This window comes from Onychomys torridus, chromosome 4, assembly GCF_903995425.1.
Source record: "Onychomys torridus chromosome 4, mOncTor1.1, whole genome shotgun sequence".
Classification (NCBI taxonomy): domain Eukaryota; kingdom Metazoa; phylum Chordata; class Mammalia; order Rodentia; family Cricetidae; genus Onychomys; species Onychomys torridus.
In genome coordinates this window covers 21,256,402-21,270,896 of record NC_050446.1, presented here as the reverse complement: position 1 = coordinate 21,270,896, position 14,495 = coordinate 21,256,402, and the positions used below count along the sequence as shown (strand labels likewise).

The 14,495-nt window shown below is 38.8% G+C and overlaps 1 protein-coding gene across 1 annotated transcript in view; it reads right to left on the bottom strand.

Annotated features, from left to right (window-relative positions):
* Kynu (kynureninase) overlaps positions 1–14,495 on the bottom strand; it is a 136,949-nt gene that overhangs the window by 44,978 nt on the left and 77,476 nt on the right. Inside the window, exons 9-10 of the mRNA XM_036185801.1 lie at positions 9,076–9,174; positions 7,393–7,466 (exon numbers count right to left, since the gene is read on the bottom strand). Coding sequence (XP_036041694.1) covers positions 7,393–7,466; positions 9,076–9,174 — 173 coding nt within the window. The remainder of the gene's footprint in view (positions 1–7,392; positions 7,467–9,075; positions 9,175–14,495) is intronic.

Below are 14,495 nucleotides of genomic sequence, written 5' to 3'. Positions count from 1 at the left end.
TCCCAGAACTTGAAGGTAAGAGTCATTGGTGAAGAATACAGTACTTGAAAGAATCAAGTTGGAATGGACCTAGAAAGCCCTAGGTGAGGACTAGCTCTCATGGTATCTAGCGATGTTATTAAATAAGCTACCAAGAGAGGGCAGCAACCAATAGTCCCACCCATCTGTAAAGTCTATGAACAACAATGACCAGAATGACAAGATACCCTAAAAGGTACAACAGTAACACTTACATTTTAGGGGTAACCAGAATCCATCTAGTCAGATTTAAGGTCCGTTAAACAGGAAGGAAATCATAATGGCTACTCTAAACCTAGCTAACTACTGGCAGCTAGTCAGGTCTTGGACTTTGAAGGATAATGTGCTACTGTTGCTTTCCTAAGCCAGTATAATTCCTAACTGCATTCTAAATAATTATCCTTATACCTTCAGGTAAGAGTAAACCCGCACCCTTCTCTTTGCAGTACATCGAGATCCATATAGAAAGAAAACACAGCTGGTCAAAATGCAAAGAGCAACTGATTGTGGGGAGCCAAGCCCCAATTTGATATATCAACAACAGAGCAAGATGTGTGTGATGGCAACCCCAATTAACATGCCAGTGTGGATATGGGAGGGAGACCTATCTCACAAGGCCCTCCTCCAGCTGAAGAACTGTGTAGATAATTAATGGCTGCTGATAGAGGGAGGATCAATTTTCTCTTGCAACAAAGCCCCCTGACAAGTTATACAATACTGAGTGGTCAGCCCTAAACCTATACATGTATGAGCAACACTAAAAGGACTCAGTAGGTAATGTTTATATATTATATATATGCATACATATATATAGCAATAATAATGAGTGAGGAGGTGATGCGCTTTAAAGAAAATGGGGGCATGGGAAGAGATGGAGGGTAAAGGAAGGGGAGGCAGCGATGTAAATACAAGACTTACATTTGAAACACTCAAAGAATTTAAATTAAAATATATTCCCATGTTTTAGGGCAGTTATTAACTTTGTAGATTGAGCTGCAATCCACCTTAAATATCCGTTGAGGGGTTCCCAATATGTAATTCATTTATAGCAGTCCTAATATATCATAATTCTTAAGTAGGGGAGGCTAACAATGTGACGTTGCTATGAGAAAGGGTGATGTTGAACTAGAAGACAAATGATATTGCTTGAGTTCTGATCTTTGCACAGTAGATTGCCTATGCCCTCTAATATTCTCATTCTTTTCATGCATAAAATACTCAGAAATATCTTACATCATTAGCTATGGACAATGTCCAACAAGCACTTTCTAACAAAAAAGGGACTGGAATTCTTGGTATAGATACGATGCATCCATCACTGATGGAAATACTGCACCAAAAACATTGCAAAGTTATATAGCAAATGCTAAGTTTCCAGAATGTGCTTTATTTCCTGTGATTCATTCCACACCAGATGGACTATCCATTTCTGCAAGGCAGTCCTTTCTACATCCATGCTGAACATCTAAAATTTCTGTAACCATACACCTGAAATTCCCCCATACCTTTACTCCCACCTACATTCTGTTCTTTATCTTTTTTAAGGATTGATTATCAGACTGCTGCAATGTACATAGTACTGTGATAAAAGATTTAAAAAAGATTGTGTTGTGAGTGTGTGTGTGTGTGTGTGTGTGTGTGTGTGTGTGTGTGTGTTTATGAAAATATCTGGTAAAGGCAAATGATGAGTTATTAATTTGAAATAACATCTTCATCCACTAGATGTCAGCCTTTTCAAGCAACAAAGCTGACTTTGCCATGTGTGTCTAGTTTGTTAACCTTTAGATCCTTGAATTTGAATTGAGGCTTTTCACACAGTTCTCAGATACAATAATGAATAATTTAATAACAAAAACATCCAAGTCTCTCCGCAGTCCTATGAAAAGGGAGAGGGTATTGGCATTAGAAGATTTATTAAACACAGTTAACTAACTGAAACCTCAGACAAGTGAAATATGATTGTTAATTGGCAATAGAATTAGCATGATATGTTTGAAATTCAAGTTATATGTGGTTTTTACATGATAATTACTATTCACAAGGAAACAGCCTTTCAGTTCAATACAACTTTACTGGACACCACTGCTGTTTATGGAATCAGGCTAATTTAGTGTACTATTTTGACATTTCCAATATTTATTCTTCCTCTAATGTTTTCCCTGGGATGCTGCTTGATTGGCAGATGCACAAAGAAAGAAAACACGCTATGGAGCACCAAGTGAAGCTTCAGTGAAGCACTCAGCCTCTCATCGCAGACAAGAGCAGATCACCAGGAATAGCTTACGCTGCTTTTGTGCAAATCTGCAACATCCTACGCATACAGAGCTCTAAGACCCTAACTCAAATTAACACATGATCCTGGGTTTGGAAGAGGGAATTCAGGTTAGAAACAGGAATCCCAGGAGTTAGTCATTCTGACATCACATGGAAAGAAGCTTTAAGGATACAAAGAAATGAACAACAGACCAAAAAGCAAAAGCCAGTCTCTTGTAATGCAGCTTTGCTAGTTAAGCCTGATTTAAGCCCATCCACATGCCAAGCTGACTAGCTAAAATGCAATACATCACAATATAATCTTTCAAAAACCTTAAACCACAGCTTATACAAATACAAAGTAAGCATCAAAGGAGCTCCCTTTCTGGTGTAGTTGACACACTTGTAATGAGTGAGACACTCAGGAGCTGAACTAGACTATTCTGACTTCCAGGCTAGCATGGGCTACACAATCTGCCTCAGAACAGGTTAGCCTGGGCTATACAATCTGCCTCATAAATCTCAAAATGGAGAGGAGGAAGGGAAGGAGGAGAAACCAGTAGGCTATAAGACCAGTGGGAGAGAGAATTCGGGGAATGGAAATTCAGTCAGCTCTTCAAAAGTCCACTGAAACTGATGACAGTTAAGAATGACTTGATATCCTAGAGGATCAGTAATCATAAACTTTGGAGTTATCTCTCTTGCTGGAGAATTTATACTTTTGATTGGGCAAAATGTTACATGTTCACCCGGAGCCAATAACGTAACCAGGGGGTAGTATTGAAAAAGTCCTAAAGAATAAGTGTCAAAGAATATCCTAATTTTTAGAAATGTCACCTAGTTTTATTCATTCTGAAACCTTGAATATATTTATGTAGCCCTATATGGTTTTATGACATATAATAAAATTAAGTGGCAACATTTAATGCCTTAGGATACATCAAAATTATTTTTTTCTCACAAAACTTGTGTATGCAATAGAGGCAGATATGATTTCCTTTAGGGCAAGTGCATTGAAAGTGCAGGAATAATCTTAAAGTTGCACACCAGCAAGAGAGTATAATTTAGGGAGTCTATAGAATGCTGTGCAGATGAGCATCCTCACCCCCTCCTTCTCTTCTGTCATTGCAAGGGAAATCAAGGACATCGCACCTCTGCTGAGAGGTCGGAGCTTAACTCCTAGCATGGCCTAAAGCACATATAAATTACTTCCTCCTCTGTCCCTCTGTAACCAGTTTGCCCTTCAATGTGATATCACACATCAGATCGTTGATCCCAATTTAAATAACAGAGTATGAGAAAGGTCTGAGAAGGTTACTCATCACACAAAAGTGAAAAATACCTTGTCTTTCAATTATGTAGAAAGTAACTAAGCTGGCTCAAATGGTAGCAACCTTTGTTATGTGTGTGTAGTGTATGTGCTTGCATGTTTCTGTGCACGTGTTTAGACATATGCCATGGTGCACATGTGGGGAGGTCAGAGGACAACCTTGGATATTTACTTCACTGTTCCCTGTGACCTATACCAGCCAGGCTAGCTGGCCTAGGAACTTCTGGAGACAATCTTGTTTGTGTCTGTTATTATACTTCAGGCAGGCTGATATTATCATATGTGTGCAAACACATCTGGATTTTTATGGTTCTGGGAATGCAAATGCTGGTCTTCATGCTTGAACAAGTGCATTGAGCTATCTTCCCAGTGAGGGAGATGTCTCATTTTATAAAGTGCCTGTTCTGCAAGTGTGAGGACCTGTGTTCAGATTCTTAGCATCTATTTAGAAATTTAGGAGTGATAGTATACACCTGTAAACCTAGACTTGTGAGAACTTGCTCACCATTGAGCCTTGCCAAAACAGTGAGCTCCAGGTTCACTGAAAGACCTTGTCTCAAAACATAAAGTGGAGAGCAACTGAGGAGAGACCCAAAATCAACATCTGGCCTTCACACCTAGATATACATACATGTGTATGCACCTCCCCCACATGTACCACGCATGTACACACCTCAACATACACACACACCCCAAAACAGTGATTTAAAGTATGTGTAGTATTCTCAAAATATGTGCTTTACAGTCTTCTCTGAAGATTTGGGATATAGAGAACAATTTAATGTACTGACAGCAATATATTTAAGGAAAATACAGGCCTGATTAAATAGCTGTCCAAAGAAAAAGTGCTCTTTAATTTTAGAAGCTTGAAATCTTGAAGAGACTTCAGACATGATTAAGTAACCCACAGAAAATGATCTTAAATTTCTAGGATTAATATGCAGAGGATTGCAGAAACGGGAGGTGCTCCAAGGTCTACTAATACTCCTATAATTTCTTTAAAGGTTAAATCATTGAGCCAGTGGCAAGGGGATGAAGAAACCTAACCAACAGCCCTAGCCTTGTATCTCATAGTGGTATTCTTGATGCTCATCAAACACGTTCTAGGACAAAAACAAATAGGATGTTCTTTGTTCATCTCCACACCAGATTAAAATAAAAGGCACACAATGAGTTCCCTCATCAAATAAAAATGCATAAATATGTTGGTATACTGTGTTTATATTTACACTTATTGTAAAACATGAAGAGTTGTGCAAAGCATGCAAGGATTGCTTTTGCAGAACCAATCTATTGCTTAATGTTCAGCTCCTTTAGGTTTCATGGATTATCAAATCTTTCAAGAGAGAAGATACTCCTTACAAGCTATTCTGTAACACTGACAGCTTTAAAGGTAAATGTAATTTGAAGAACAGCACACTTAGGCCTCTATTAGGCACAGTCTGGTTGTCTTTATATTGATAAGGAATAAGACATTTTCTATTGTCTAATTCTTTCAACATTTTCCTTATTTACAAGTTAGAATCAAGAGACAAAGGAAAGACAGTTTTGGGATCCAAATGAAGATATGAAGAAATCGTCAGGCTCCAAATGAAGTGGAACAAAAAGAGCCAACACAAAAGAGAACTCCTGCCTCCTCTCATCCCCATGGAGGCTGAGGGAAGGACCATGGTGCTACCCACTCCCAGTCTTACCTAGCTTAAGTAAATCAAGCAAAAACAAACAAACGCCCCCTCCGCAAACAGGGTCTTTGGGAGTAAACAGGGAAGATGTGGCTTCAGATAGCCTCATGCTAGACCTTTGTCCTCTCCCACTCATGCCTTTGCCCCATCTCCATTGTTCTGAAAGGTTCTGAGAGGTCATGGCCAACAGGCCTGGGGAATTCAGTCTTATTATACTCATGACTCTACTTCGGTGAATGTCCCTGTAACCTTCTTCCCTACAGAGCCAGATCTTCTATGGCTGAGTGTGAGATGAAGAAGTGTCACAATATGGAGGAAAGTGTTGGGGCAGTTGGCTAAGGGGTCTGGCCCTTCCTGCCCCATCTGTCCCTTAGCCTGACTGAATCAAAATCAATGGTGTCATAAGAAGAAGAAGATGAGGATGAGGAGCTAAATCTGGGGCTGGACTTGGTGACACACTGGGACTTGGTGCACAGTAACTTGGTTTCACACTCACCCTCTTGAGAGGCTTCTTGGTGAGTTGTGATGTCCACTGACATCTTGTAAGTGCTGCAGTTCCCACTTCTCCAGAGCTAGCTCTTCCCTAGCCATTCCCACAGGCTCCTTCCTTCCTTCCTTCCTTCCTTCCTTCCTTCCTTCCTTCCTTTCTTTCTTCCTTCCTTCCTTCCTTATTTGTGGAGGTTTTTTAAAAAGTTATTTCTTTTATGTTTTGAGATTATAATATAATACACCATTTTCTACTTTCTTTTCCTTTCTCCAGATCCTCCCATGGCTTCTTTATTTCATTAATTGTTATTACAAACATATGTGTGTGTACATACATACGTGTGTGTGTGTGTGTGTGTGTGTGTGTGTGTGTGTGTCTGTGCATGTCTCTCTTTCATATATATATATCTTTGGGGTGGAGGTGTCTAACCATTTGGTATTTTAAACTCTTCCCATGTGTTTAATAATGTAAGATTTCTAAGTTTCTTTCATAGGCAGGATAAAACATTGCTCAAGCTAAGTGTGCATGGGATGTAAGTTTCAAAATCAATTTCAATTGCTTCTGAATTTGAGTCACATAAAGAGGGCTCCTTAGCTTAGGTGGTATGTATGGCTCAATACAGCTTCTCTCCAGGTAATCTTGATATCCAGGCTCAACTGCTTTTTCTCCCTGTAACTCATGGGATTGTTCTCTTCTTGCTCCTCTGGATCCTAATCAGTGGGCAAGCCAGGTGGAGCTGTCTCTGTGTCCTCCCTGGGTATCTTGTTAATTCTTCCTGAAAGTCCAAAGCCAGGGTGTCCTAGAGTAGCAGCATTGTCACCCCCACTGTCACTTACTTTCTTAGATTTCTTGGGGTAAGGGGTCAAGGTAACTGAGGCCCCTCACCATCTTCATCAGTCCCAACCTGGCCTTGATGTTTTCTGCCTCCTGGTTCTTCCATTTTTCATTTCTTTCTCTCTTCAGCTTGGGCTTAGATATTAGGCCATGGGATAGGAAAATCAGTTGTTCATGTACTGCCTGAAGCTGCTCCTCCAGTTTTGTCAAACAATGATCACTTCCCTTGACCATTAACCTCTTTCCCTGGTCCTTCTATTCCATAGATTTGGAGGAGTGCTCAATCCACTGTCCTTACTCTAAAGATGATCTGGCCAGCTGAGAGGGCAAAGCAATTGAAACTTGGTAAACGTTCTGGTTCCAATGGTTCATGTGACACCTTGGCATTGGGGAATACAAACACAACCTGTAACTTTCATGTCATGGCCACAACACTGTGGTTTGGTTGGTGGTGGGGCAGCTTGTATTTATAGCATTTGGAAAGCCAAAGCAGCACATTTAAACGGTATAAATTTCAAGAGGACTTTTGCATTAAACCGTTGGCTCTACATGATTGCTAGAACTCATTTTGCATTGGGGATTTCTTTTTGGATTAAACTTCCCATCCAGCCAATAGAAGCCTTTGGAAAGCACTTCTTTCTGATAAAGAATAGCACTGTTATTGGAGTGGTAAAATAATTATAATCGAATCCAGCTCCTGTTGGTGCACAATTTTAGAAACGTTTAACATCCTAAGAATGCACACAGATTTGTTCGTAACAGAATAAAAGTATGGAGATGCTACTCACGCAGGCTTGATTGTATGAGTATGTTTTTCATGGACGAAAGCACCAGCCAGACCTCCAGCTCCTGAATTTAAATACTGGAAAAGAAGTGAAATTTTATGGGTTTACTTGAATACATGAGAAAAATATAAACACTGTTTTCATTTTTACTTTTTTTCAATAAGCCCATAACTTTTGACCAGTTCAAAATTTGTGATTATTTGAGCTTCTGCAGTAAAACTGATTAGGTCTTACTGTTAAAGGAGAGTCGAGAAAGAGGAGAGTCTGCAAGAGCATGAATTGTTGAATCCAAGATTGCAAAAAGCACAGGGACAAATAGCCAAATGAATGGAAGCACATGAATTATGAACCAAAGGCTGTGGAGCCCCCAGCTGGATCAGGCCCTTTGGATAAGTGAGACCATTGAATAGCTTGATTTGTTTGGGAGGCACCCAGTCTGTGGGACTGGGATCTGTCCTTAGTGCATGAGCTGGCTGTTTGAAACCTTGGGCGTACACAGGGACACTTTGCTCAGTCTGGAAGGAGGGGACAGGACCTGCCTGTACTGAATCCACCAGGTAGGTTTAAATGAATCCCCAGGGGTGCCTTGATCCTGGAGGACATGGGAATGGAGGGGAGGGGCTGGGGGGAAGGTGGGGAGGGGGGCGCGAGAGGGGAGGACAGGGGAACCCATGGCTGATGTATAAAATTTAAAACACATGATAATAAAGAAAAAATTCTCCATACACATCAAAAAAAAAGAAAAGAAAAACAAATGAAAAATATTACTAAGTTGAAAATATGTAGCTATATTATTTTCCACGAAATTTTATTCAAGTTATTGAGTTAGCAGAGTGGGACAGAGTGAGGCCCTGGAGAGCATTGGATGTATTGAAAATGCAGCTGGCCTGATCCTCTCCTGTATAGGCCGACTAATCTCCACAACAGGGCAGGTGCCTTCCAATGCAAGAGGCTGGTGTCTGAAGGTGATCTGTGACTCACTAAATTGCTAACACACACCCCTTGGGGAGACATAAGTTTGTCAAAACACATTTGTGGTGCGTGAAGTTGTATATAGAATTACATTTAACAGATAGAACTTGCATAGAATGCTTAAAAAAAAAAATCCTAAATTGGCAATCCTCTGGAATAGGGCCTTTTGCTCTTGCAATTTCCTACCTAGAAAATTACCTTTCTCTAACACACAGCCCTGCTTTCTTCATATATCTGTGTCCAATCCCTTACTTCAGGACATGAGACTCTGGAAACCTGCAGAGGTGCCCATGGAATGCCCAGTATCACTAGTAGGTAGCAGTTCAACTAAGATTTAACAGAATTCAAAGTCTTTCTTCAAATACTCATAATCTAAGAATTTTGTTTCTGTATGTAGAGATATTACAATTTGGTTTTCATATCCATCGAAACTAAAGGCATTAATCAGTAAGAATTAAGGTCTAAGTGTGGAATCGTTTCTCTATACTTAATTTCTTTTCATAGTATCATAGAAATTTAATGAATAAATTTCCTTCAGTTGTAGGAATAATAGAACTAAATTTTTTTCATGTTATTCTATCATATGACTTCATTAGTTTCTGAATCAGAAAACTCAGGACTGACAGAAATAGAATGTAAGTTGTGGGCCAAACTTTTTATTTAGAATAAGACCAATGTGAAATAAAAGGATTCCAGGCATTAACTAGTTCCTACCTTGTAGGAACACCAGCAGGCAAAGTCAACACCCCAGTCATGTAAGTGGAGTTCAACATTTCCAACTGCGTGTGCTAGATCAAAGCCAACAAAACAGCCCTGAGGAAGAACAGAACAAGGTTTAATTTGTTTAATGATTAGAAACAGTCAGGACAAGTATCTCAAGTATCTTTTGCAACATGTTAAACAGTAACAATTCCCTCCCTGATGCCTCAGTTCACAACATTTGACCTATAACTCCCACAACCCTTTCCATGACCTTCTAGATCAAAGGCATCTTCATAAAACTGCCACTATTTGCTCTTGTATGTAAAAATGGGGAAAGGGATGAAACTTCCGGTCCAGTAGGAGAAACGGAAGCAGCAATGCCAAACTGGAATGCCTTTATTGCACTCAACCCACAGTTCATTTATGGGAGTTGAAAGGGGTTTGCTTAAATTCTCCTTGTGAAAACTACAACAAATTGTCCCAGCAGATTCAGAGAGTTCCCAGAACACCCAGGTGGCAGAGCCAATGGCTCCTGTACTCCCTCTGCCATGCATCTGTACTAGCAATGACCCCGCAAGCATTCATTTTTCACATAGCCTCCATCACTTACCCTCCACTCACGCACACATGTGCTATGATGGTCTTGCTTTTGTTTGTTGCTCAGCTGGTTTTAGGCTTTTGTTTATTTTGCTCCATACTCTAAGTCATTTCACTCTAGTCTAGTTTTCTAGTTTAATCTAGACTGTTCTGTCACATCTCATACAAGCTCCTGTTCCCCATATGTCTTTTCTTCTTTTTCTTTTTCTTTTCTTTTATTTGAGCTGAGGATCGAACCCAGGGCCTTGTGCTTGCTAGGCAAGCGCTCTACCACTGAACTAAATCCCCAATCCATTTTCTTCTTTTTATCTTCCATATCCCTCCTTCTTTTACTTCCTAATCATAACCTTCCATCAATGTAACGATCTCTAAGTTCTGTAGATCCTAGCTATACCTCAGCTTTCCCCACCTGAATGTCTTTTCTTCAAAGTCGATCGAGTATTTAATACTTTCTCTTATTTACCCTTACTTCCCTCCCTCTTCTATCATGTTAACTAAAATCTGAGTATACTCCATGTTATCCTTGGTTGTTTATCTTCCCACATTTTTTGAAACCTATTCTAGTTTGAAAAACTACCTAGTGGCAATACCAAACAGCTCTGGTCATTCTCCTAGTCAGTGTCCTACAGCAGGATTTATACAGTCTCTGCCAAGCACCTGGAGATCCTGACATGAAGAACTATTTTCATAGCTACACATTCTATTCTTCCTCACCCAAGTCTCACCTGAACAGTACAAATCTTTCAACTAAGAGAATATAGCTGATTAAGAAACACCAAATCAAGAAAATTAATACCAAATATGTAATTCCCAGTGCACTAATGAAAGAAATATGAAAAAGCAAGACAATATTACTTCTTCAAAAAGTATTATTCTTACAGTAATGGCATCTAGTAAGAGTAAGTTAGATGAAATCCTAGACAGAGAACTCAAAATAATGATTATAAACATGTTCAGAGACACAAATAAGGAAGGCATAGATGAAATGAAAGAAGAATTCAACAAAAAGAAAGAAATATTGAAGAAAAACGAACCTGAAATACTGGATATAAATTTCATAGTAAAATAAAATAGTAAATAAATAAAATAAGATAAAAGAATAAGTGAAATAAAACTTCAAAAAAAAATCTCAGCAATAGAATGGACCATAGAGAAGAAAGAATGCTGAGCTTGAAGACAAGGTGGAGGAACTGGAAGAATCCAACCACAACAAAGATAAAACAGTGAGTTAATATTGAGAATCCCAAGATGCATGAAACTCTCTGAAAAGATCAAATTTATAAGTTGATGGCATAGGAGAAGGTGAAGAAACTTATTCTGAAGACAAAGAAAAGATTTTAAAAAATCATGATAGAAAATTTACCAAAATTAAGAAAAGAGATGCCAATTCAGATAAGTAAGGCATTGAGGGCAGATAAGAACTTCATTCCATAGAATTCTCATTAGAATTTTATTTAAACAGGACAAAGAAAGTATGCAGCAAGAGAGAAGCACTAAGTCATGTATAAAGGGCCATCAGGATAACAACAAATTATTTAACTGGAAATTTAAAAGCTAGAAAGTCTTAGTATGGTGTATTTTAAGTTCTGGAAGATAACCACTGTCAATATAGGCAATACTATATATATATACAATATAGATCATACTTTAAGGGAAAAATAAGAACTTTTATGATTAAAAAGAGACTAAATAAATTATGATCACTCAGCTAGCTCTACAGAAAATATTGAAAGGAATCCTAATACTTAAGATAAACACAAATCCCTCCATGAGGCTACAGATAGGAATAAGCCTGAGAGAATGATACTAATCAATGGAGGAAATAAAATAATAATAATAAAAAAAGACACTACAAAATCAGCAGAGTGGTAGGAATCAATACACAACTTTCAATAACCCTGAATATTAATGGTCTCATTTCCTCATTCTGAAACACAGCCTAATAGATTGTATCAAAGAGCAGGGGTCATCTACTCGTTGCCTCCAAAAAATGCACCTCATCCCTTTAGGATGAAAGAATGAAAAATGCCATTCCAAGCAAATGGATCTACACACAAGCAGATTTCACTGCTATAATGTCCGACAAAATAAAATTTAAACCAAAACTAATAAGGAAAGATAAAGACAACTTTATATGGAGTTGTTTAGAATAATAATGTTCTCTTGATTCCAACATCTAAAGCACATTCCAGCCAAACACTACACAATGCACATCATATATTAGGACACAAATCAAGTATAATAAATACAGAGAATATTAAATATCTTGTATTTCATCAGACTACAATACTTTAAGACTAAAAAGCAAAGGAAAAAAACCCTCTAGAACACACACAAACTTATGGTTATTAAGCAACACACTATTTAACATTTAGTGAGTTGTTGGAGAAAACAAGAATCATTCCTAAAAGCAAATAAAAATGAAAACACAGTATCTCAAAACCAATGGGAGTGAAGTTTGTAGTTCTACCTGCATACATTAAGAAATCATTTGGTTTGATGCTTTTTGTTTGTTTGGGGATTTTGTCTTTTTTTTTTTTAAGAGAGAAAGAGCATGAAGTTGGGTGGGTAGGTGGGTAGGTGGGAGAAATATGGAAGGATTTGTGAGAGTGAAAATGTGATTATATATATGTATATATATGTATATATATACATATATATATAACAAATTTTTATAATGAAGTAAATGAGGCAAGAAAGAAAGAAAGAAAGAAGGAAAGAAACAAGGAGAGAAAGAAAGAGAGAAAGGGAGGGAGGGAGGGAGGAAAGAAGGAAGGAAGAAGGAAGGAAGGAAGGAAGGAAGGAAGGAAGGAAGGAAGGAAGGAAATCAGGGCAACTACAAATCAATAAATCAATGATGCACTTAAAGTTCTGGAAAAGTCAATCAGGCCAAACCCCAAGGACCAGAGGGACAGAAGTTGTTCAGATTAGGGCAGAAATTCATCACATGAAAAACAACATAAATAATATAAAGAATGAACAGAGTGAAGAGTCAGTTCTTTGAAAAGATAAACAAGGTTGACAGGACCTTAGCCAAACAAGTAAGCGGAAGAGAGAAATTAACAAAGTAAGTGATGAAAGGAGATCCATTCCAGCAGTTGCCAATGAAATTCAAAAAACATCAGGCCTTATCTTGAAATGCATTCCAGTGAGTTGGAAAAGCTAAAAGCTGGTAAATTTTTAGATGCAAATGAATTTCCAATATTAAACCAAGATGGGATAAAAATTTAAACAGATCAACATGTTGTGAGATTGATAAAACAAACAAACAAACAACCAACAACAACAAAAAGCCTAGAAAAGAAGAAAGAAAACCCCAAACGAAATATACCAGAAAAACCAGATGTTCTCCAGCGAGGAAACAGTAAGCCAAGCTGTCTTCAACTGTGCCTACCCACCTCCCCCAGTTGAATTAACAAAAATATCAACCATAAAATGAGGAAGAATTTCAAATAGCAGTTTTTCTCCAAATATTTCATCTTTCTTTCCATCTGTTTCCCATTTTCTTCTGAAATTACAAACTTTTCTTTGCTGGCTAGGGACCCGTGCTTTGGGTGAAATCTGCATAGTGCTTCCAGGAGGAATTTCCTCAGTAGCTCTTACCCTGTCAGTTCCGTCCACCGTATTGTATCTAAGAATTGTCCTGGAGATTTACATGACGTGTAATGTATGGGGACTCAACGTACTGGGTGATCAATCCTTATGTTTACTTCCAATGGAGCCATTAAAGTTCGTTCCATCGCAAGAACGTGTATTTTTCCCTGGGCTCCCCCACCCCCAATTGCTTATGTATCATGGAGTTTGTGATAGACAGAGGCCAGAGTACAACACAGAATTAGATATTGGAGGGAAAAGGTCAAATCCTAGCAAAATAACAAAACATCCAAAACCAGAAACAAACCAAATGCCTGTAACTGAATGTTCTGAAAACAAAATGACTAACCTCCACTAAATGCTTCAGAAACAAAAAACAAATAGAATGCAAACGAAATAGTTTTCCAAATACCAGTTTAAAACACACCAGCGGCTAGCCGGAGGTGGTGGCGCACGCCTTTAAATGCCAGCACTTGGGAGCACCTTGTGGAAACACAGGAACTGTGGACCAATAGCTGAGGAGCTCCCATGGTACTGGACTAGGCTCTGGATAAGTGAGACAGTTGTTTAGCTTGAACTGTTTAGGGGGCCCCAGTCAGTGGAATGGGGGCCTGTTCTTAGTGCATGAGCAGGGTTTTTGGAACCTAGTGCCTATGCTGGGACACTTTGCTCAGCCTTGATGCAGGGCAGAGGGGCTTGGACCTGCCTCAACTGAATGTACCAGGCTTTGCTGACTCCCCATGGGAGACCTTGCCTTGGAGGAGGTGGGAATGGGGAGTGGATTGGGAGGGAAAGCTGGGGGCTGGGGTAGGAGGAGAGAGGACAGGGGAATCTGTGGTTGATATGTAAAATGAATAGAGAATCTCTTAATAAAAAATAAATATATAAAACATTTTTTTAAAAAGAAAGAAAGAAAAGAAGCAAACCAGTGGATCATCCACTGATGGAAGGGAAGTCCAACCTCTAGAAAGACCCCATCAACATCCACCCAATGATGCAACACTAGGCAACTGGACATGGGGCTCCATGTTGTGTGCACAGAACTGAGGATACAGAAGCAAAGTTCCTGCCCCAAAGGGAATAAGAGGCATTTTATTTGAGATCCAAATGTGCATGATCATGTCCAAGAACACAGATTCAGTTTACGGCAAATATACCATGTCCAGTGTGGCAAAAGTTTCACCAAGTGCTTCTTATAGTAACAGAACAAAAGAAAGTCATAAATCATGTCACTTCTCAAG